Source organism: Branchiostoma lanceolatum, chromosome 4 (genome assembly GCF_035083965.1).
Source record: "Branchiostoma lanceolatum isolate klBraLanc5 chromosome 4, klBraLanc5.hap2, whole genome shotgun sequence".
Taxonomy (NCBI): domain Eukaryota; kingdom Metazoa; phylum Chordata; class Leptocardii; order Amphioxiformes; family Branchiostomatidae; genus Branchiostoma; species Branchiostoma lanceolatum.
The window spans coordinates 8,305,324-8,330,874 of record NC_089725.1 but is presented as its reverse complement, the minus strand read 5'-3'; the positions used below and the strand labels follow the sequence as shown (position 1 = coordinate 8,330,874).

The following is a 25,551-nucleotide window of genomic DNA, read 5'->3' as shown; positions in this document are numbered from 1 at the left end:
CTTGCAGTAGATGCCTTTGGTTTCGACAACTCATTCTCAATATAAGCCGATTACATTTTTACATGATTTGTCTCGATGTGTGCGTTTTTACCCAGCGTACATCCTTTGCTTCCTTTTTTGGTTTCTGATGTTGTGATGCAAGGCTTCATATTTCTTTGAGTCTGGGGGTACTCTGGAGTCGACAAGTGCCTTGCCAGGTGCAGGACGTGCTTTTTTTTCTGTGCAGAAAACTGATAAGTGGCATCATGTCAAGAGGGCAGCAGCAGTCCAAGAGAGGTGAAACATGTACACTTCGTGGTAGGTTTTGTGACTTTTTTTATTATTGTCCTTTCCTCCTTTTTTTGAAGCTATGTAAATCGGCGCAACGACTGCTCACAGGTTGGTGACACGGACGGTGGAATGTTGTGCTGTTTTCAGACTCTTCGTTTCCTTTTCCAACGCCATCGGACAAGAATATTAAGCCTCTTATCAAAATCCTTCTCATAACGTTGTCACGATAGTTTGTTATAGAAAGGATGGAGAACACATTATGAAGATTGTTTTGGCTAGTACTAATTATATGTCGAGTTCCTTTCAAGTCTAGGTTACAGCATTTTTGTGCTGTTAATTTCGAACTAATTGATTTTGAAATTTGGTTGTCATTGTGACACTGGATGAGTTACCTGCTGAAAATACGTAAACGCCCTACGTAGGATTTCCACAGATAAGTTGACTGATACGTTTTTGTAATTTTCCACTAGGCGCCACACCCATGCAGGAGTCTCAGACTGATTGTTTCCCAAACTCTGTGTACTACCCCATGGCAGGTGAAACGTTTTCATTTCCAGCGTTCTGTTCTTGTCTTACTTTGAGGTTCTCTGTTTGATTTTAAGTCGACTGTTGTAATGAGAAACCTGTTTACTAATGCATACCATTGGCGCCCGATCTTAAATATTGATACGTCGTCAAAATCTACAGTATACGCTGGTCTGGAAATATGGAGAGATATTGTTATTGATTTATCTATTCAAGACAAAAGTTGTTACATGTTTTGTATCCTTTACAATCCGTTATCTTTCTATCTTCTACAAATGTCAACGGACGATGAGATTCTGCTGAGCAAATGTTGACATGTTTGAAGCAATGTTGATATGTTGTAAAGTGCAGCAATAGTGAAACGTTGATCCTTTTACACGTCCAAAAGCAATTGTTCAAAGTACTGTTGATATGTTGTAAAGTGCAGCAATAGTGAAACGTTAATCCCTTTAAACGCCCAAAAGCAATTGTTTAAAGCAATGTTGATATGTTGTAAAGTGCAGCGATAGTAAAACGTTAATCCCTTTAAACGGCCAAAAGCAATTGTTTAAAGCACTGTTGATATGTTGTAACGTAGAGCAATAGTAAAACGTTAATCCCTTTAAACGGCCAAAAGCAATTGTTTAAAGCACTGTTGATATGTTGTAACGTAGAGCAATAGTGAAACTTTAATTCCTTTAAACGGCCAACAACAGCCGCCAAAAAGAAGACGCAGCGCGCCAGCCGATGCAGGGGGTTTTGGACAATCGTGAGCTCTGTGCTCGTCGTGGTCATTGGCACTGCCGTCCTATCATCATATTTTACAAGTCAGTTTCCTTTATGTCATACATGTATAATTCATTTGACTTATATTTGACTTATGAACCACCGTAGCTAGCTGGGGCTTCTCTGGCTGACTGGAGATTCTTTGGCTGCGTGGCTGATTCGATTTTGCCACCGTGGAGGTCTGCTTGGGGATTAAGTTTTATGTAGCGTCTACCAGGCTCCACAGGTCGCTGGAAAAATAGTAGAAATTGGCCAAATAGACAGATAACATATGCATAATAGGGCAGTTGGTCCGCCAAATAGTTTACAGTTTGCAACCTATAAATCTATAGGTCGCAAACTGTAACTTCTTTGGCGGACCAACTCCTCTGCCATGTTATCCGTCTATTTGGCCACTTTCTACTATTTTTGCAGCAACCTGTGGAGCCTGGTAGAGGCTAAGTTTTATGCAGAGCTTATCGACTGTGTTTTTTTTTTCTAGTCAGATTCACTATTTCCGTAGAAGTGGGAAGCCTGCAAGCACGTGTACAGGAGCTGGAACGTGAGTACAATGTAGTTTGCAACATGCGATCTCCAAACACCGTGTAACTTTATACCGAAAGATCTTGCCATTAGTGCAAGATCATCTTCTTAGCTAAGGTTTATACCAAGAAGTTTAAGTTTATGCGTTTGTAACGAAGGGGGTTTGTCGAACAACTCAAGAAGCGATCATCGATGGATTGCTGTGAAATTCGGCATGTGCACGTGGTTAGATCTTGTCGTCTTAGTATTCTGAAACTACTGATGACTAGACACGTTCGACCATTGTGACAAATACTGCATTTTGGCAATTCCTTCCACGCTAAGGACCAAATATACTTATCACCTTCGCCAGGAAGGTTGTGTTTTTTGGATGCGCGTGTCTGTGTGTGAACATGATAACTGGAGAATGCCTCGGTGGATTATCTTGATGTTTGATCTGTTGGTAGGTCTTGCTAAGACCTCGAAATTATTCTACTTGGGGCCCCCTAGCGGCTTGTTATGGTAATGCAGTGGAACGTCCGGTTTTGATATCTCATGATGATCTAAGTGATATGTGATACGACTCGATATTTGTGTGTGCAAATTGATGGACCGTTGGTTGCACAGGTGCACCCGGGTCTTCTTTAATTGGAATGTTGATTCTATCTTTTCAGGAGATAAAGCAGGAGTGGCTCAGGCTCTCAGGCTTCCTGGGCCTCCCGGACCTCCGGGAGAAAGGGGACCTATAGGGCCCACTGGCGCTTTGTCTGCCGGGCCTCCTGGGCCTCCGGGAGAAAGGGGGCCAATAGGGCGCACTGGCGCTGTGTCTGCCGGGCCTCCTGGACCTCCGGGAGAAAGGGGACCTATAGGGCGCACTGGCGCTGTGTCTGTCGGGCCTCCGGGAGAAAGAGGACCAATAGGGCCTCCTGGCCCTGTGTCTGCCGGCCCCCCTGGACCTCGGGGAGAGAAGGGAGTAAGGGGGCCCTGGCCACGTGGACCCGTTGGGCCCCGAGGGCGGGTTGGCCCAAACCCTAGCGGACCGGATGAACATGCAGGTGAAACACAAAATTCCATCACATGACGAAAGTCGGCTGTGTAGTTCTTTCGTTTTTACCGTCGAAACTGTATTGATTTAAAAGTTTTCAGAATGAATGAAAATGATACGAAATACATTGACCATTCAAAAAGCACAAATATATAATGATAAACCGTCAGTGTGAAAATACAAGGCTTTCTTCCTTAATCTGTGTGAATGCAAATCTTTCTTATAGCATCTTGTCCAGGAGGTTACGCAAAAGAACATGGAGCCTGCTTCAAAATCTTTGGGAAATTAGAGAAGTTCGACGAGGCTGACGCGACCTGCCGTGAAGACGGCGGCACCCTTGCCATGCCCCGAGACGCTGAGACCAACGCTTTCCTGCATGGGCTCTCTATACACGCCTGTGTACGATGGGGGCTTTTGGATCGGTCTGCACGATCAGCGCAGAGAAGGACGCTTTGAATGGGTGGATGGTTCTCCACTGGGCACGTCTTTTGCTCCTTGGGCTCCAAATGAGCCGGATGGCAGTGGTTGCGCTTTTTACGACAAGGAGCGTAAAGGGAAAGACAAGTGGGCGGTGGTGCCATGTGACAGCTTCTACAATGTGTTCATCTGCCAGGTCGCTCCAGGTACGTCATGCATCCTACTATTGACTCACATCTTTCTAATAAAAATTTACGAAAGTGAGAGCGTGTGTGTGTGCACGTGTGTAACGTAGAGTAGTAAAAGAGTAGAGCTTCCTTGGTCCAAATTTTCTACTTCGTGCAAATAATTAGCGCAAATCGAGTTCTCAGGCCCGAAATTTAGGTAGTGCACTGCGTAACCTGGGTTTACAAATAACTTGCACCAATCAAAATATCGTTGCGCTGCACAACTGCGCAAGCGGGTATTTCGCACGCTGTTCAAGTTCAGAAAGTATTTTTTACCAGCGACCGATCCCCCCCCCCCAAAAAAAGGGCTAGGGTCGTTTTTTTTTGCTAGGGTCGGTCGGGTAACCGGAAACACAACTTTTTTTCCTAGGCCTAAGGACCAAATATACTTATTACCTTTGCCGAGAAGGTGGATTATCTTGGTCTGTTGGTTTGGTCTGTTGGTAGATCTTGATAAGACCTCGAAATTATTACATTTTGAGGCCCCCTAGCGGCTTGTTATGGTAATGCAGCCGAACTTCCGGTTTTGATATCTCATGATCTAAGTGATATGTGATACAACTCGATCTTTTTTTGTGCAAATTGATGGACCATTGGTTGCACAGGTGCACCCGGGTCTTCTTTAATTGGAATGTTGATTCTATCTTTTCAGGAGATAAAGCAGGAGTGGCTCAGGCTCTCCGGCTTCCTGGGCCTCCCGGACCTCCGGGAGAAAGGGGACCGATAGGGCCAGTTGGTTCTGTGTCTGCCGAGCCTCCTGGGCCTCCGGGAGAAAGAGGACCAATAGGACGCACTGGTCCTGTGTCTGCCGGGCCTCCTGGGCTTCCAGGAGAAAGAGGACCAATAGGACGCACTGGTCCTGTGTCTGCCGGGCCTCCTGGGCCTCCGGGAGAAAGAGGGCCAATAGGGCTTCCTGGCCCTGTGTCTGTCGGGCCTCCTGGACCTCGGGGAGAGAAGGGAGCCAGGGGGCCCTGGCCACGTGGACCAGTTGGGCCCCGAGGGCGGGTGGGCCCAAACCCTAGCGGACCGGATAAACATGCAGGTGAAACACAAAATTCCTTCACATGATGAAAGTCGGCTGTGTAGTTCTTTCGTTTTCGAGACTGTATAGTTTAAAAAAATGAGTACAAAATGTACAGAATGCTTATTAAAGAAAACCATTGACGATTCAAAAAGCGCAAATGATAACCCGTCAGTTTCGAAATACAAATCGTTCTTCCTTCATCTGTGTTAACTCAAATCTTTGTTACAGCATCTTGTCCAGGGGGTTACACAAAAGAACGCGGAGTTTGCTTCAAAGTCTTTGGGAAAGAAGAGAAGTTCAACGGGGCGGCCGCGACCTGTCGTGAAGACGGCGGCACCCTCGCCATGCCACGAGACGCTGAGACCAACGCCTTCCTAGTCTCCTTGTACGCCCCTGTGGGTTCTATGGGCTGGATCGGCCTGCACGATCAGCGCAGAGAAGGGCGCTTTGAGTGGGTGGATGGCTCTACACTGGGCACGTCTTTTGCTCCATGGGCTCCAGACAAGCCGGAATACGGTGGTTGCGTTTCTTACATCAATCGCGATGGCCGGAAAGAGCGGGAAGGCAAGTGGGAGGTGGTGCCATGTGACTACAAAAACAAGTTCATCTGCCAGGTCGCTCCAGGTACGTCATGCAAGCCTACCATTGACTCAGATCTTTCTAATATAAATACTAACGTATAGATTTGCCAAAGTACATTATATCATTCTAATTGCTTTTCCTGTGACGTGTCGAAAGTCATGATTCTATTCCTTCTAAACTTGCAAATTGTGAATCTTTTCCAGGACGTCGCCGGGTGACACGCTGAGCTCTAGACACCATGTTCAACGGTTATCTGACCTTCAGAAGTAAATACTCGCTGCATGGTTAAACTGAAAGCTTGAGTCAGGTCAATGGTCCAAAGAAGTATTTCATGATGTTTTGATCTATTTTGTAACAGAAAAGCAAGCTATTCTATCTATCAGAGGGAACCAAAGCAATATCAGGGCCCCAAAAATGGAAATAAAAAGAAATGCTAAAATCTATGGTAGTGACATTTACTAACATTGTTTAGGACATTTGCGTAATAACTTCATACTTTAATTTGAGCATTTCAAAACCGGGCAAAATCGTGCCGTACGATGATCCCCTTAGTTTCGCAACTTGCCTACAAAAACTTCCGGCCAGAATTTTCAGTGAGTTCTCACATCACAACAACGTCGTATGTTTGCATCATGGACGTTGCTATACGTCGTGATAGTGTTGTTTGAACTGATCACGTATAGAAATTTTCGGGCCCTAATATTACTTGGGTTTCCTTTAAAGCCAACCGTAGATGTTGATGTATAAGAGATTTTTACCTTGTTTCGATAGGATGGTATTCTAGAGAAAAGCTGCAAGATCCAATTCAGATATGTGTAAGTAACTTAATCAGACTGCTTGTTATTGAAACAATGCTCAAGCATCGACACATCTGTTCCAATAGCGAGACAAAAGAAGAGCTCCGTCTGATATATTGTCCGCTTGACGTGGTGTAGGGAATTTCAACTGATGGAAAAAGTCCAAAGACTTCTTAGTTTCAACAATATATGACAGATTTACTCATGTTAGCTTTTATCATTTAGTAAGTAAAATTTTGAGATTTATTTTGTATTTCTACTTTAAAGTTTGTAGCATCCTCGCTCACCAGGACCCTTCCGCTCCACGTTACATCGCTCGCGTAAAGGGCCCTGGTAACATGGGCTGGCATCCATGGTTATGACGATATCGCCACCAAAACAGCTTCAGCCAATCAGAGGGGTTAAAAACCGTTTGCTTCCTCTCATCGGAAGCCAGCGCGCAAAGAACGCTGGGAAGCTATCAACCAATCAGGTTACGTGTGACGGCTAGCTCATTAATTATTCATGAACTACAACTGCCATTTGTGCCAAATAAGGGTTAGCTCATTAACTATTCATGAGCTACAACTGCCGTTTGTGCCAAATAAGGGTTAGCTCATTAATTATTCATGAGCAAGTCTCGTCGACCTGCAATAACCATGGATGCCAGTCCATGTTACCAGGGCCCTTTACGCGAGCGATGTAACGTGGAGCGGAAGGGTCCTGGTGAACGAGAATGGTTTGTAGTAGACAGTACGAAAGTCGTTGTACTCTTCTGCCAGTATGCCAATGAAGCTTACGCTTCTTACTAGATCAGAAGGCACTGAATTGGCGAATTGCAATTACATCTTGACCCTTAATCTTAAAAATGTATCACCTTACTCATCAATAAGTAAAGAACAACATAAGTGTACATGAACAACATTGTCTTCTTGGACATGTTGTATTTGTAAATATTGTTATATTCATAAATGTTAAAATACTCCATATTCGCTATCGTTCGGAAGAGCGAGTTCGGGTGCCCCCGTACTAAATTTGATGCGACCAAATTGTAAAACACCGTTGGACATAATCTAAGACTATTGTTTGGTTGAAAATGTTATGATGCATATCAATTCAACGAGAATGTTGTTTTGATCTTAGAGGTTTTACAATTGTAATCTAAGAGACGACATGTGGGCACTCTTCCTTGTAATGTATTGCACAATTAAGCATATAGGCTGCATTGTCTTACAATATGAATCATTCATTTAAATATTTATTTATTCATTCATATACCTGATTAATATTGAAGTACCTAATCATTTATTGTGTCATAGCTTCATCCTGCATGAGTCGTTGTAATGGTAAGGTAGTGATGTGTTTTGAGTTGTAATTGTGTAATGTTATGATATACATGTATCTAGACCATGGATTCCTGATGGAATATGAAGTTGATGAGGGATTTGAAAAAGAGGTTATGGAAACTAATAAACTAATTGTGTATGGATATAGAAGTTTGTCATATCTATATCTGTGCACTAGATTATTTTTTCAGGCACTTAAAACATCATATGTACGTAAGAGACAACAAAAATCTTTGTCAAACCAAAAGCCTGCCATAGCTATCCATAGCTTCTTGATGATTGAGTTATTCTTTTAGACGCGTACGGAGCCCACGAACAAAACTACAGGCTCTACCTAAAAGTTGGCGACGGTAAGGACAAACCATGACCAGGACTTTTCTCAATTTCATCCCACAAACCACTTATACAACAGATGAAAATTCGCTATGATTGAAAAATACAAAAAGGCAACAAACCAAAAAAACAAATTGTTTTGCTTATTGAGGAATAAGATATTCTGGTCTCGGACAGGAGTTTCTTCTACGTCGTCGCTGCGTCCAAGGAGGTTAAATACTCCTTGCTGCGTCCTAAACTGGATTTGTGTTACTTTATAAGGTAGCGTGGGTTTTTTTTCGCGCTATTGGGAAAATGGAGTGTTCGCGGTGGTTTTAATTTCGCGGTAGTGCTATAGTCACATACTCCTGCAGTGTTGGACAAAAATGGTCGCGGTGGTTTTAAGTTCGCGGTGAAACGGTCGCCGTGAAAACCGCGAACATAAAACCACCGCGAACATTTCTGCATTTACAGTATCATTTAAAACGTACAAGTATGACCAAACAGACAACAAAACACATAGAGCTTAAATAGATTCGTTTTTTGGTCGATTAAACTCGTTGAGTGCTTTGTCTATTCGATCGGCCGCAGCGACGCCGCCAGCGTGCCGCGGGCCCAGTGAGATCTCGAGGGGGGCTTTAGGCCGATACCCCCGGGCCGAAATGCTACAAATTTCGTCAAGAAAGGTATATATAGGACGGAAATATGTCATCATTCCGGCGAAAAACGGTTTGTTGCAGCTTTCCGATGGTCTTCTCGCTATCGCGTTGCCTCTTTGCTTTGGAAAGAAACTATAGTAAAATATCAATTTTTGAACCGAAAATTATCTTCTTTGATCGAAGCTGCTTGCCAAAAAATAAAAAGATCATTTCAAGGACAGCGGCTTATATAGAAAAGCGCAGCACTTCGTGTCTCTGAAATATTTAAAAAAAATCCATGTGGTAAACTTTTTCTCAATCTCCGATGATTCAAATTCATTGTAAACAAGCTATCTACTTACCAAAAATTATGACCATCCATCAAGCCATTCTCAAGTTATTCCCTTTCAAATTTTGAAGCAAAACCTGCTCCTGCAGTTCCAAAAAAGCTGCAAGGGGGCCAAAACCAATACCACTTACTCTCTATCCACAGAGCTATCTACCACTCAAAAATGAGAACCATAGCCTGTCCAGAACACGAGATATCAAAACAGGAAGTTCTGCTGCAGTACCGTAACAAGCCGCTAGGGGACCCAAAATCTAATCATTTCCAGGTGTCATCAAGACCTACCCACCTACCAAATATCAAGACAATCCATCCAAGCCTTCTCGAGTTATGCTGGTCAGTTACACACACACATACATACATACATACATACATACATACATATAAATGCTACCCTATGCATAACCTTCTCGACGAAGGTAATCATACAATACGCTGCTATTCGGGGTCATCAGGCTTCAGGCGAAACTGAAACCGCATCACCGTTGCGGCGGACTGATACATACATAAAAGGCTTCGCTGGCCGATCAACTTCTCCTGGCACGCCCAAACTGAAGACTACATCACAGGCTTTCAGGAGATTGGGAATAAATCTCTGCACAGCTACACCGATCACCAAGCAAAAAGTCAGAGTGACAACTACGAACTTTCCGGTATATTACCGCGCCTTAGCTGAACTCCGACTTCAGAAACATGAATACAATAAACACTGATCGCTTCCGTACCTGTTAAGCAATACTTTCCAAGCAGAGGAGGGGTTTCGGCTGGTTTTTGACGTGTTTTTACGCGTTTTTGTCGGGCTTTCTACTTTGTCATTTTTTTTGTATAGCCAACCCAAGGTGACAAAGTAGAAAGCCCGACAAAAACGCCTGAAAACACGTCACACTGAAACCAGCCGAAACCCATGCTCTCATTGGAGAGTAGATAAACAACTGCAAATGCGTTTATATGCTGTCTTCGTTTAACTTAAGTTTTGATATCTAGCAAACTTCACCTGACAGTCTGAGTCGTCAATACATGTACCATCCGTGTCCCTAAGCCGGACGCGTTGATTTTACGTCCATCTCACAATGACTTTCAATGAACGAGCTGCGGTTGTCTTGCCCATATGTGATGGTGAATAGATCACCCTGCCGATACAATTTTTCCTTTCCTTTAAAAAACATGTTCATCTCAGGAAACATTAAAAACCACCAGTGAGGCGATAGTAGTATATCCTGGCGAACTATTAAAATAGACTGACATGGAGACCTATAGTAAAAAAAATAAGCTGCTTGGGCCCATAACACATATAAACGAGCCTAAGAGCTATCTACCATAAGAAAGGCATGATCCTACCATGTCCAGAACACGGGATACGGGCGATCGAAAATTCTGCTGCAGTATCAAGAAACGTCGCTAGAAGGCTAACAAACCCACCACTTGGTCCGTCGGCCAAGACCTATCCACTTGTCCAAATACATTGTATCAAGTGTTAAAAACAATCCATCCGCAGCATATTCACCCCCCCCACACGTAAACAAACAAATAAACAAACAAACACCAGTGCTACACTAAACAGAAGAGTATTAGTTAGTTAGTTTTGTTGTCTTTTAGTATCAAGACTTTTTATAACATCATGGACCATATTCATTTTATAAAGTAAGGCATGATTCATACAAATCCAATTTTTGTCGCTCAAAGGCCTCCTTCCAGCGGAAATGGGGCCTGCCTGTTAAAGAAAGTTGATAAAATTTTGGGGAAAAAATTGCCTAGATGCATGTTTAAGTCATATAAAAGAGTGTTTACGGTTTCAAGTTATTTGTCGTGTATTTGTTTTAATGCAACGTTAATCCTGCAATTCTACGTTAAATGTATTAAATGTGTATTCATCTATTCATTGAATTCAATGTGCATACATGTGCTGTATATGGGGAATATATATTCATTTCCTAATGCATGTTGGCCATCGAGCGTTACTAATTTCGAGTGCACGGGATACTAACGTTACATGTCTAGCTGTCCACTAATGAATACAAATACAGTCTTCACTTCCATTTGCCTTTATAACATTAAAAGGACTGACATTCTGTCCATCAAAAGAGCGGAGACCAAAAAAAAAACGCCGCCGGAAAAGGCAGAACTGGTTCTCCACTAATGAGATTAATTTATTAATATAGGATGACGTCATGTTTAGAATGGCCGTCCCATCATGCCTTGTGGTCCTGTGAAGAATTCGGTCGGCCATCTTTCCTCTACCATCGGCCCTCTGAAAGGAAGGCCCAGAAAAGACACTGGATAGTTCCTCATTTGACCGAGTCCTGGAGTTTGGAACCGAGTAATCTGTGCAAGAAGACCTGTCGCTCCTATGCTGTCGATCTGACGCCATTTCCTAAGGAAATACACCCCCAAAAACACGACGCCGATGCGAGGTAGAGACTCACTCCAGGGGTCTGTTATCAATATTTCTGTGTCGGGGAGAGGGCACTGCCTCGATCAACACCACCAGGCGATGTTCCCGTACATCTAGTCTTTCAAACTTGGCGTGAAATAATCTCAAGGAAGAACACTCTGCCGCCATGGCGCTCGATCAGGCCGCAGAGGAACGGCTTCGCCGGCTGGAGGACTTATTCAGTAACGGACCTAAGGAGGGAGAGTCACTTTCCATCGAATCTCTTCTGGATATACTGCTGGTTCTGTATGACGAGTGTTGCGGCTCGACTCTTCGCCGAGAGAAAAGTGTGTCCGAGTTTGTGGAATGGGGTGAGTCTTTTGGTTTGTTTGTGGGTCAAAATCTGCGTCCTGGTAAGCTCTATCCCTCGGGATTTGATCGAACTGTAGTCTGACCCGTAGGTATAGTCCCCGGGGCACCGTCCGAGGGCCTTGACGCTGGGACACTGCATAGGTATCCGGTAATTACTAGGTTGAACACACCCTACCGATAAAAACTGCCTGTGCTGTGCACGAATCCAGGATTTTATACACTCTAAAATCTGATTTTCAGTCCATCCACAGTGTTACATACAAAGGATATACTTACTGTCTTAACATGTTGGCTGGTTGAGATGTGTGAGCATTTTTAAGCTGGTAGAATCGTCTGATTTTTCTGAGAATACGTCAGCTTATTTTGTGATTGTATATATACTTAGTTGTGCATTCTTGCCCCACCGGTATGATAGTTATTTATATGATTACAGTCCCATAATAGTATTGCTAGGCCTGGGATTGTTTGAGAGAGTGTTTTGGCTCATATATTGTGGTAAACCTTGTCATGGCGATTAGAAGTCAAAGTTTGAGGAACTAGGGCATAACAGAGGAGTAATTTTATTTGTCACCTAGACAGGACGGAAGTTGCAAATGGCCGAAGAAGACAGGATGTTCAGACAATTGCTGTCGTATACGACATGTAAAGTTGTAGCGCATATCTCTACTGCGCAGATCACACTTGCTATTGTTATATCTGTCACTGGTCGCTCCAGAAAAGTGTCCGGTTCTTTTGGTGACATCTGAACTGTGTCCTGGCTCGGGACTCGAAGCCAGATGGTACCGTAAATACATTTACTTTCACGGTGGTCTTATTTCAGCCAAAAGGAGGATTTTGCCATGTTTTGAATTAGTGGTTGAATCGACTCTGTAGTGCATACATTGTAGACTAATATTTGCGGTGTTATGAATTCACGGTGGAGGAGTCATGTCAAAAACCGTGAAAGTAAAACCACTGTGAACGTTTCAAGATGTACAGTACCCAGAGACTAAAGGAAGTGGTAGCATACTTGTAGCTTTGGACCAGTTTCAAGTTTGAGGACCACATGGGGCTAAAAACACCACCAGGTGACTTCATGGTCACAGGGTCATGTCAATGCCAGTAGCTTGCCCACCAGTTTACATTAGGGGATGCATACTGGTATGATTTGATATGTTGTGCATGTGGCACTACAACAATGTGCACACTGTACATCACTGTTCCTGCCAGATTATTTCATGGGGAGGAGTCCATTACTGTCCAAAATGGCCGACTGCCCACTCACCGGCCACCCGACTTGCCACAGTTTCTTTCTCTTTCATTCTATGTAACCATGTATGTCCATCTGCCGAGAAGTTGGCAATTACTGACATGTATCGGGTCAAAGCAGGCTGTAAAGTTTGGACCATCGCACACCAGGGCATGCTCCTTCTCTTTTTTGAAAGGTGTGGTGGGTTCTTTAACGTGCGTGGGGTGTGGCTCTCCCCAAACATGGGACCTCCATTTAACGTCCCATCCGAGGGACATCCCTAATCTAGGCTAGGTACTCTTTTTCACCTGAGTGAAGTGAGGAAAGTCGTGTAAAGTGCCTTTCCCAAGGGCACAAGATTGGTTACAGGACCGAATTTGAATCCGGGACCTCTGGGTTCTGGGCCAAACACGTTGCCGTTACGCCACACAACCCCACACGTTCTCACCAATCCCTGGTAAGAAGTGACAGGAGATTGTGGTGATGTTAAAACATTTACAAATGTGAATGAAACATAGAGAAGGGCCTTGTGACCAGTGTTCCTGCTACATCGGTCTACTTGCCATGGTTGCCTTCAACTCATGGGCACCCTAATGATATATCCTTCTTTCTTGATGTCAACAGTGCTATCTATTACTTATATTATAATATCCATTAGTCTTGTTTTGTCTCCGTTTGGTGTTTTGGAGTTATTCTTTCCTTGGCCTCACGAAAAGGCCACCTGTCCAACATGAGCTAGTTCCTTCACAGAAGTAACATGACTGACCCAGAGTTACCACTAAGGTGTACCTGTCATTAACTTCTTAATGTACATAAAATAAAGTGATTATTCAGGACATTCAGTTGGTGAAGTAGAAAACCATCCGTAGTATTGTATACCTTATGAGGGGATTTTGTCTGAGGCGAAAAAAAATGCAATGTCCATTAGATAAGTCAAGGAAGTAGTAGCGCAATGCACCAGTCACCACACCATGTAGTCTGGTGGTTAGCGAACTGTCCTCTGGACCTAAAGGTTACCCGACATGCACGCTACTGGAAAAGGTTACAGTTCTTAGGACGGGATGTCAAGCAGTGATCCACTGTTGCATTGTATATGTACTTGTAGAAAAGAGCTCAGGGAATTTCCTCAGCACAATGAACATGTGAATACATGATATCACTTTCTTTTAGTTTTACTTTCACTGTAATAAGCCTGACACTTCCTGGCAAATGGGACATACCTGTATTGGTGAGGCTTTCTACCCTTTATGGTTAGTAGAGTTAGGGAGTGCTTGCCTTTTGTAAGAACGATGAGATGTATATGTAGTACTTTACATACTGGACTGACTAGCACAAGAAAATAACAACAGCAAAAGCATTGAAGGCATACGCAGAGCAGGGCTTGAAGTTGAAATAACCTTTTTTCGGTTACAACTTACATGTAAAATTGCATGCCAAGAAGTGACACTGAAGAAGAGTGATGTGTGTCATTCAAAATGTCCGGAAATAATCTCTGTATCTTATCCAGTTGTTGACATTGATTTGTCTTCAAATACATAATTGTTTACCCAGATGTGTAACCTTCATAAACCAGTATAGTATTACAACAATACAAATTTTACATTTAAAAGATAGAAAATAACTCGTTATAGCTTAGTGGAATGCTTCACTCACCACTTGCAATTTCAAGCCCTGTATGAGTAGTCATGGTTGTTCAATATTGCTGTTTCAATTTTCTTACAGGCAGTGAAAGCTAAACTGACTACTCCCACCCACCCCTGACACTACTCCCACCCCACCATTTCATTTATGCTTGCATGGGCTGTTTTATTTTATTATTAGGTAATAGTACTGAAGCAGAACACTATTATACGTGTATTATTGTGATGTAACTTAGGGAGCAAAGGACCACTTTGCTGAGATTGAGAAAATTCTGGGAAAAATCTATGAATACAACATTTTCCTGGCGACTAATTCTATCAACTATTTGTAGGATTATCTGGCACTTGCCATGATGGTGTTATCACTGATGAGGTGGTGCTATCTCTACAAAGTGATGGATGGCATCCAGACGAAGAAAGCTCCTGAAGATAATGATGATCCTGTCAACAGTTAAGGCTGTAGAATTTTTTTCTGTTGCTGCATGTACTGCCGCCTTAATGTATCCCACCCCGTCCTACGACAATGTCCTGGCTTTCTGGCTGCAGGAGGTCGGGCATCATATGCAAATTGCTTTTCTCCTGCATTTTTCTGAACTCATGCCGTGCACTCCTATCTGACTTGTTTACCGGTAAATATCATCAATTTCCCTGTTTTCTTGCTTGCAATATGGAAACTCAGGAAAAAAGAAAGCATATGGGCAGATTTACTTAATGTTTAAAGGATGAGAGCTACACACAGACTGAAACAAGTGAACAAGAAGATCCGAGATTCATGTACACATATCGCTTGGGGGGGGGGGGGGGTCCGGGGTCGGGGCACAGCGGGAGTACCATGTCCGCGTGTGTAAAAAAGGAAACTGCCGTACGGCTTCATTGTACGCCGCCGTCGTACCTCCAGAAGTTTTCCTGGTGTAAATCGGGTCCTAGTTCTAACACAATCCATGCGGCAGTGCTGGGAAGTGTTGACCCAGATGTGGAGACAGGTGGGGGCAAAGGTCACCTGAAAAACCTTGCCAAAGGGAGAGTCTTTGAACCTGAAAGTCAGAAAGGTGTTAGGGCTTAGCACAAGTTAGATACTTAAACATGGCCTGTGTTCTTTAGGTCAGAAAATGTTCTATTGCAGTATGTATAAAGGTGAAAGTACTGTACACAAAACCATCAGTTCATGACCCTCACTGACAAAAACTTATTTCACTACATTAGAGTTGATTAGCAGTGTTACTTCACTTAATTTTTTTTAGTGTTAATGTCAGTATTTAGTTCATAGCATACATGAACAAAGTTTGAGACTTTGAAAATCTTAAGACAACGGATTGTGGAAGCAGAAGGGTTGAACTTGTGGACAGTTCTGTTTAGACAGTTTGACTCTACCTAGCAGGAAAGCACAATTTGATACCTCGGAAGAGATGCCTTCACGTACACCGAGTTACCTCCAACAGATAACACAGTATTGGTTGTGTGACAGAACTTAAAGACATGACGATAAAAAAATGATAAGGGGAGAAACTATGATATATGAATGGTACCTAAAAGTAGTTTATGAAAAACTGTGGTTTTGTAAATCTAAATGTTTTGAATTTTGGCAACATTTACTATCCAATCAAGTTGATAAATTGTATGTAACTGCTACGTTGCCTTTGATGCAATTTTTGTGTGAAAAAAAGTTTGGACAGGGGTTTTTCTTTGAAGCGTTGTACGGCCACCTTCGAAGGATATATGCAGATCTGGACAACGATACGAGACATGATATACAGATACTTGTGTAAGGAGTCGAATGCAAGAAGGTCATGCGTGTAACAGGTCACTATGGGTCAAGCGTGCAAGACACGTTTGTAAGACACTTATCACCATGTGGCCTCACAAGGTAAACACACAAAACAGAGAGCGTAAGGTTCTGAGTCTGACACGCGGAAGTCAGAGGTTAGGGTCATCTTCACACAATGGTGCGGACTGCAGTTAGATTTACGGACTATCTAATGGGAATGGTGCTAATTTACATGGATGTCATTATTAGAACTCATGTTTGAAGTCTGCCAAGAAGATACATATTGTAGGGCTTGAAATACGATCTGCGTTGTAGTCAGTGCAGGTGAAATTAGAGTTGTGCAGGTATTTCTGATGTCTATCTGCACCTAACCCGGTCCCTGATAAAATCAGCTTGCACCGATAGGGTGTCATATCCAAAAATGCCTTGCATTCGTAATAGTAGCATCTCTAGATACAGCAGAATACGGTTTTAAACATGGTATCAGCATCTGTAGTCAGGGCTTCTGTATCAGAACTTCAGGTTCCTGTATTCTGAACATGCATGGTCCTGATTTTTGGGTGACAGGTAGTTTTTGCGACCAGAAAGAAGTTGTATAGGTTTGGGACTCCTAGCAGTTTTCTTAGTTAGATTGTAGGAATGTTTATGTTGGAAAGTTTGGAACAGGATGATTTTATGGCCCTTGACATGTAGGTAACTTTGGTAGGGGTGAACATAATCCGATACATTTTGTAAAGTAGAGCTTGATTTGCATGATTAATGAAGAAAATGCATTGTTCCATTGTGGTTAATGAATTTGATACATGTGACAAATGTAACGTGGGAAGAAAGGAACATTTCAATTGCCCAAGTAAGGAGCTCATTTGCATAATTAACGAGAAAATGCTATGATATTTTAGTGGTAAATGATGAGGATTTCATACTTGCGACAATGTAAGATACACATACCGTAAAATCCCTATTTACGTACGCACTTTTTAAACTTTTCAAGTTGCAAGTAGGTGCTCCAGGCCGATACCAAAGTCGGAGTGCGTACGTTAGGAGGGGTTCTTCCTCAGAAAAATCGCATATCAGCTTGAGAGTACGGTACATCTTCATGCAAATGAAGTGTGGAATGCTATCACACAATCAATCAGTAATAAAGAATGAATAATACATATATTTAAATTGTTTGATATTTTCTACCCAGGAACATTTTCTAAGTAACCCTTTAAGTGGTAAACATCACCGGAAGGATGATCATGTCACCTCTTAACTATCCACCGAAATGCTGGAGAGGGGGTGCGTACGTTAGGACGGTTTTTCCCCGAACGTGTCAACTCACTGAGTCAGGCCCGCAATCGTCCCCAAATCGGGGGTGCGTACGTTAGGAGGGGTGCGTACGTAAATAGGAATTTTACGGTATAAAGGAAACATAAAGGTCATTAGACATTAAACCTGTCTTTTAAGATATTTCCAGATTTTACTTTAGGACACTTGACATATCAGGCCTCTTTGAAGTTTTTACGACCTGGGATTTGACTTTTTTCATCATTATACAATTTCCATTATGTACAGTTGGCTGTTTGTGGTCTGTACCCAGTAGTTTTGTCCTAGACTGGTGGTCTGTCCTGTATTATCCTGAAGGTGATTACCATTATAGACATCAAGAACCATTACTTTGATAGCAGGACCTGCTAACATCCATCTATTTCTTTTATCATCAATTAATGGCCTTTAATCTTTTCTCATTGAGGGGTGCATTTTTTAGGAACTGTCTATTTTCGTTACCTGTCTTTTGTAAGGAACAACATCACTGCCTTCGCTGTAAATGTGATGTTTTCTACCAGTTCTTGTCAGTTCTAAGCCCACCTTTAGGAAGGATTTCAACTCAAATTCAAAATGATTTTAGACAAATGCTTTTGAAGGGATTGAAACGCCATTGAACACCATGTTCAGTTTGACCGACAAAATGGCAGATGTGTCTTGCTGCAAGCTTTCACCTGTCAATCAATTTTGACAAATTTTGGGCTGTTGAATTATATGCACGCTGTAGATAGGCTTGTATTAGGTGGCCTAAAACTTTGGCAGATGCACATGTAGTGCTTTGGGTGTTCTATTGCGGGAGAGAGCTTTACATTTTGAATAAATGCCTGATAGGCTGCCAACTGCTGTTGATTTCAAGTTGTACTTAGCCTTTTTTCCTATTAACAGTGGTCGAATGCATGGAAGGTTGTGGTTTAGTACGCTGAGTTTTGGTTGGGGTAGTTTAGTGTTATATCTGTAGCATTGTATTTTTAACAGGAACTTCCTACACACCACAAGTAGCCGAGTAAATATTGACACTATCCAAGATGTCAGCTTTTCTCAAAAGCACTTGTTTGGGTTCAAGACGTGAAGATTTAGATGGCTGTCGTGTTGATGAACTTGAAGTTAAAACGAAAGGTCTATTATTCCTGTAAATATGCGGGTGAAAAATAAATATATTCACTTCTCTTCACACTCATGCCACATACAATTCATGCATATTATTATCCAAGTGCTTGTTATTTTAGCAGCGGTTAAGAAATGTTTTTCTACCATGGAAAGCATATTTCTTTGGCCCACGTTGCACACCCAAAAAAGTGTTGTGCAACACTAATGTACATGTATTACAGTTCCTCTTCGCACGCACCAGCAAGAAGGGTCGTGGGCCACCTGCGATGCCCTGGTCAGGTAACACAAAATAGTACATAATAACACTGTCTCTAATGGGAAAGAGTCTCATAGTCCTATTGGAGTGGGATGTAAAGCTGGTAGCCCCGTGTATGAGGGAGCTTAAGGGCATTAAGCCCCTGCACGTAAAAGACCCCACACACTTATCAAGAAGAGTAGGGGTGACCCGTTGTGCTTGGCCAAAAATACGCAAGCCATAGTGAAGCTGCATTGCACCAATAGCTAACGAAAAAGCGTCATGCTTAGTCCTCAGTCTGAGGTTCAACCATTTACCTTTTTACCTTTTACCATCTATTTATTTATTTAAATATATGCAGTAGATGATGGTTATGGTACTAGTACTTTTCTGGCACCTTCTGTACAATCATGGATGTCATACGTGGTGTAGAGTTGAAAAGTGTTTTGATTGAACAATACCGGCAATGCAGACCTGAATATCAAGCCTGAAAATTTCAGCTTGCAAAACTGAAAATTGAAATTTTGAAAACTAGGAATGTTTTCTACATATTTCACATTGTACGTGTAGGTACCGATATTAGAAAGATTAATCATTGATGAGCAAATACCATGTGACGAAATCACAAAAAGCAGAATGCCAGCATGTTCCGCAGATCATTCCTGTGTATCCCCAAGCTCATTACTCCGGGAAGGAGGATGACCTCCTTCTGGGAGTATTGGGAATGCATTTGTTTGCGCGTTCGCAGCTATAACTCACGATCCCGTTGTCGCATTGGTGTGTAACTTGGCATATCGTTTGCCTGGTTCGGCGTGGTGATGCACAATAGCTTTGTTACACCATAACTACTTTAAACGTCAATCCAATATCGTAATTGCACCCCTATAATTAATGCTATGTCCCACTGCCCTGCCATAGGGACCATGTTATAATCCGTTATGCATGACTGGAATACTTCAGGCAGATACGGGGTAGAAATCTTCCTTACTTGCTGTGATCGTATAGTCACTGTTACATTGAAAAATAGACAACGTGCATCACCACACGCAACCTAGCAAACGATATACCAAGTTACATACCAATGCGGCAACGGGAATTGTGAGTTTTAGCTGCGAACATGTACAGAGTGACCTCCAGTCTGTGTATTAAGTATGCCGTGTCCACTCGCCACTCGCATACAGTATGTGCGCACGGGACGGACGATGCACTTTTACGCACAGTGTGAAAATGGCAAATCTCTGGACCTTCAAACTTACCACACTTGTAGTTTATAATACTGTGTGACAATGTAAAAAGTTTACGCAGGGGATGAAAGATTGTTGAGAAATATCTCTCAGAAAAGTGCGCGCGCCAGTGTCACTTCCGGGTGGTTAGATCCGGTGACCTTTGACCTTCGTGAAATGTTACGATAATATAAATTAGCCTTTTTTTATTGCAAATAGCTTGATAGCTATAGATCAGGCCGGTCTGCAATAAATTGTGGAAAGAGGATTTACTGCATATTTGTGATTTCTGATACATCTTAGTTGTAAGGCTGAATGGTTCGTTGATAATTGAAAAGGGGCCATCTAGATCTAACTTTGTGACTTTTCCCGGAATTTCTAGATCCCATCTGTGCCATGCTGTAAAAACATACTTTTCAGCAGGTTGACCACTCCTGTATTGAAAGAAAAAGATAAACAAACACTTTTTCTTTACTTGCTCTAAAACACTACTTGGACTGTGCAGAGATGCAATTTGTGTGGGTCAATACTTGTACATACTATAAATACTTCACGGAGAATTGTGTCCTACGGACTCTTGTTGTCATTCTGGTCATGTATGTAGTTAAGGGTGGGCAGGTGTGTGTTTAGTGCATCCATCCCAATCTATTACCCACTGCATTTCTTACCACATGCACTGCTTTCCAAAGAGACACTGTCATAACAACAACCACAAAAATAGCAATATCTTGTTATCATATCTGGTATCTTTCCTTGGATTGTTAAATGTGTTTGCCAAATAGTGTAAATCGTTTTAAGTACATGGGGTCTTAATTTCGCTGTAGGAGGGTTAAAGAGGTGTCTACGGTTTTCAGTCGAAACAATACAGTAGTAAAACAGTAAGACAGAGTACGTGTTTGCCGTGTACAATTTATTTTTAGAGTCTTTGCTTGTCTACATTTTTGCTGTATATACACACGTGTACATGTCTATTACGTGATTACCGTTTCTGCATATCCTAAAGTTAAACTCATGTCCCAGTCAGTTGATAAAAGGCCTCTTCTGGAAAAGGAGAACTTTTAGAAATGTTTTAAAAACTGAAATAGATGCATCCCTAATCATGGACAGATAGTTTGTTACTTGTTTGTATTGTGAGATTTTGATGAGATAATTTGTAGTGATAATCAGTCGCTATGGCCATTTGTAATAGCTGTCAATTTGGGCGGGCCCCATAGGGTGAGGTGGGAAGAAACTGGACAAATGATCGAACCAGCAATTAGGGGGTGGGAGAAACACTGTGCATACTAATACTGATCACAGCTGTAGGAATGACTTTCCACTTGACATTCAAATCATCATAATATTTAGTTCAACTTATAGTTACATTTTTTGCAAGGCATCCTGTTTTGTATGATGTATCAAATGTTATAAGAGATCTAACATTTATGGTTGCCAATGCTGCAGAAGTTGAAATTGGTGCAAATAATCATACACAAATGTATAAATTTGTATGTAGATAGGGTTGTACGTGATTAGTTGAATGTGCATATAGATGGAATGTAATTGCTAGAGATAGGTATCATGTTATTCTTCAAGAGTATTACTTTTTTCATTGTTTATCTTTGACTTTGTGGTTTAGATCTATGTTGTACATATTCATTTGATACATTCTGCCTAAAAATTTGATTTCAAAGTTTTCCCAAAATAATACACCAAATAGTTAGTCTGGATCTACTGGGGGTGATTCCATATTTTACAAATTTTTAGATTCCTATGCATGTGTATTGAATATACAGCCATTTTTCATCAAAAACAAATGTTATTTACCATATTGATAGTATTACACTTTACAGCATGCAAGATTGACTTTTGTTAGTAGCTCTTATAACAGATAATCAAACGCATGAATTTAATTGCGTAATAATATGGTACAGGAATCCTACTCTTGAATTTGTCTGAAAAGAGAGTTATGTTGAATCCGAACAGTTAACGTTTGATCTAAAGTAAACCACAGCAGTTAAGTTGATGACAAGCCAATTTATAATCTTCCAACCTTGTAATTGATGAGTTTAATGTAAACCTACATGTAGCAAGGTTGCCTTGCCCACATTCTTGCAGCAACCTTGTATCCTGTAAAACGTCTGTGTAAGGTATAGGGGAAATTCATTGTCAGAGGGACAAGCATTTGTATTAAATAGAATACATAATACCTAAACTTTACAGTCATAATGTATATCTATCTTTTGTACTCAGGATATTGACAGGCAGTGTGAATATTCTATTTCCTTCTAGGTTATGTAATATACATTTGCACTACAACTTTTCATAACTGGCATTAGAATGAGTTGGCTTACCCCCAAATTTGTCAGTGTGCCAAACTCGCTGTTCAGTCAGCCCCAGTAAAGTGATGCAGTGCAGGTGGTCATTCTTTGCAACAGAATATTAGACAGATCAGAATTCCTATTTCACTTTACAGAGTTCATAGAAATGGGGAGAGTAAATTTATGAGTTAGAGTAGATTTTATGTCTCCCCTTTGGCCACAGTTATTTGATTTCTTAGTTTGAGGAGTACAAAATAGTGCCGACTTCCTATACAATTGTTCAAAATACTGGGAAGGATTCCTATGGTTGAAAATGATAGTAGACCACTTTGGTATTTGATACTGGCTTCCATCTCCATTCTTGTAGATTCTTGATGTATTGTCTCTTGTTGATGTATTTTTTTAAAAGACTATGACGGTATGAGCTTACAAAAGAGGGACACCTTTTTTTTTACCCGACACTGATGTATTGTTCGGTTAGGTTGTTGATAGTATGGCACTATAATGGAAATGTTGCCGTTTTATTCAGTCTGATTGAATTTATGTAAATCAGGTCTAATCAATTTTATGACGATAATTCTACTGTCCAATTTCCTGCCTGGAATAGAACTTAGAAGTAAAACTATATTTTCCATGTTTTCAGTTGTACTTGTAATGTAGGAAAGGTTTTTGCTGCTGCATTGTTATTCAGGTTATGTACACCCGCATATTCCACTGATCTTGCAGATGTATTTTTCAACTGCTCATGTATATTTTATGTATATCTTTATTATTTTGATTATATTACATTCTTTATTCCTAAGTAATATATTCCTATTGAATATTTGAATGTGATTGTCTCCGTTGTCAAGTTAATGCCTTTGAAATTTGTTTACAGACATTTAGAACATTATTTTCATCCCTGCTTCAAGAACACAAAAAAAAGACAGTCTACCGAGAATGGTGTAATCTCATAGGCAAAATTGGCCATTAATGTAGATATAGAAGATTCTATATTTATACTGATGCCAAGGGATACTGTGTTTTTATATGAAATCAGTTTCGTGCACAGATTACCAGCATGCATGAGCGGATAAAGCCCAGTCCTTGCCCCACCCTATACAATTACTCACGTTGCCCCAAGCCTCATGCATATTTGGTGAGGCTGGGGTGATACCCTTGGTATAACAGGAAGGAAGTATATCTATGTACACGTCTATCACTTTTATCAGTATGACACAGATACATGGAAGTTGGGAAGGGTCTATCCTGTATTTATTAATTTGATATCAGCATTTGTGAATTGTATTATTCATCCCTTATCTTAAGTAGCTTCAAAAAAATTGTAACGTTGTAGATGTTTATTTCACATATATGTGCATCCTGTTTGCATACATATCTGTTTTGTGTAATACTGACCAAAAAACAAATAAGGTAAAGCTTCCATAATGCGCATATCTCTGTTGATGACATGCGTACTTGCTAACTTTTGCATGAGTTTTGTATCCCCACTCTATAAAGGCAGCATTTCATATTGTACAAGAAATAACGAAAATTGATGTTGTGATTTGAATTTAACATTCAAAGCACAACGTAACATGATTGTTGTAGAATCATGCATTTTTCCATGTTTCTGCTGACAAATTTATTCTACCTAGAATATGGACAGTTCATCTTTGAATGAAGACATGCACACACACACACACACAGACAAACAAAAACAATACAATACTTCATTCTCCTAAGGATAGAGTAGATTCTACATGTAAATAGAGCTGTTGTTAACATGTATTTCCCTTTGTTGTTACAGCCAAACCTGTGGCATCAAGAGTAAAACAGCTACGACTCCACAGAAGTGATTTTGAAACCCTAAAGGTCATTGGTCGTGGGGCATTTGGCGAGGTAAGTGGTGGAAATGACATGATTGATTTTACCTTTCTTTGTTAACTTAAAAGTATAGATGCTATCATTTATACGAGGAACTGTTTTATAATACCTATGCTGTACATACATGTAATAAATGCTTCAACTTGTGACAAGTGCAGAAATGTGTTGATTCCCTCTATCTGCTTGTATGAAAGACATTTGACTAGCATGCCTTCAGTCATCTTGATCAAATATGACGTGCTGTCTCCCCTGCAGGTTGCAGTGGTACGGTCCAGATCTACAGACCAAGTGTACGCCATGAAGATACTTAACAAATGGGAGATGTTGAAAAGGGCTGAGGTGAGCTGATGTCATTGTAAAAGCTATGTTTTGTACCTCTAATAAAAATTTAGGAGGAGCTATAATAGATATCTTCTTTTGTTAGAGCTTACAGGTACAACGTACATTCTGCTTGGTATCAATCTACAATACTGTAAATCTTAAAATTTTAACATTGCTTTTGTTTTCACTTTTTTTTGAGGTGCCTCCATCCTGAAATCATGAATCAGCAATTATGTGGTTTTGTGTTACAGTATTATTTTGACCATAGTTGAAATACAGCAAAAACCTCTTTTCCATTCCTACCGCAAAATTAAATCCCCACAAAAATAAACGAATTTACAGTATTCTGGCCAGAAATAAGAAGAGGCCAACACATGACATTAATTGATAGAAGGGCAGTTTTTAATACAGTACTTGGTTAGTACAGTGTAAGGGTACAGGAGAGCTCTGAAATTGACTTTGTTTAGTTTTTGTTTTATTTTACTAAAGGAGGTCTTGCTTTTGATTCTGTTGGTTTGGTGGTGAATGGATGACTAGCACAACTCTTAAAAAGATTAAGAACAGAAATTGACCAGAATCTTTCTTGTTGTAGACGGCCTGTTTTATGGAGGAGAGAGATGTCCTGGTGAAAGGAGACAAGAGGTGGATCACCAAGCTGCATTATGCCTTCCAAGATGAAGATTATTTGGTAAGTTTTTTTTTTTTTGCGCCCGACCTTGTGCCCTTGGGAAAGGCACTTAACACGACTTTCCTCACTTCACTCAGGTGTAAATGAGTACCTAGCTCATCTAGGGTTAGGGAAGTCCCTCGGGTAGGACGTTAAATGGAAGTCCCGTGTTTGGGGAGAGCCACACCCCACGCACGTTAAAGAACCCACCACACCTTTCGAAAAAGAGTAGGGGCATGCCCCGGTGTGCGATGGTCCAAATCTTACAGTCCGGTCTGGGATGACATCTTGAAAAGGTGATAGTTCACCTGTTATGTCAATCCTTCCACAAAATGTGGTAAATAGAAATAGAAATAGAAAAGTTGTTGTAAAAA

The 25,551-nt window shown here is 41.2% G+C and overlaps 1 protein-coding gene across 14 annotated transcripts in view; it reads left to right on the top strand.

Moving 5' to 3' along the window:
* Positions 1-10,962: 10,962 nt before the first annotated feature.
* Positions 10,963-25,551, top strand: part of LOC136432412 (serine/threonine-protein kinase MRCK alpha-like) — a 61,187-nt gene continuing 46,598 nt past the window's right edge. For all 14 annotated transcript variants that reach the window (XM_066423679.1, XM_066423666.1, XM_066423672.1 and 11 more), the window contains exons 1-4: positions 10,963-11,516; positions 24,113-24,204; positions 24,445-24,528; positions 25,103-25,198. In XM_066423679.1, coding sequence (XP_066279776.1) covers positions 11,333-11,516; positions 24,113-24,204; positions 24,445-24,528; positions 25,103-25,198 — 456 coding nt within the window. In that variant the 5' untranslated portion in view covers positions 10,963-11,332. The remainder of the gene's footprint in view (positions 11,517-24,112; positions 24,205-24,444; positions 24,529-25,102; positions 25,199-25,551) is intronic.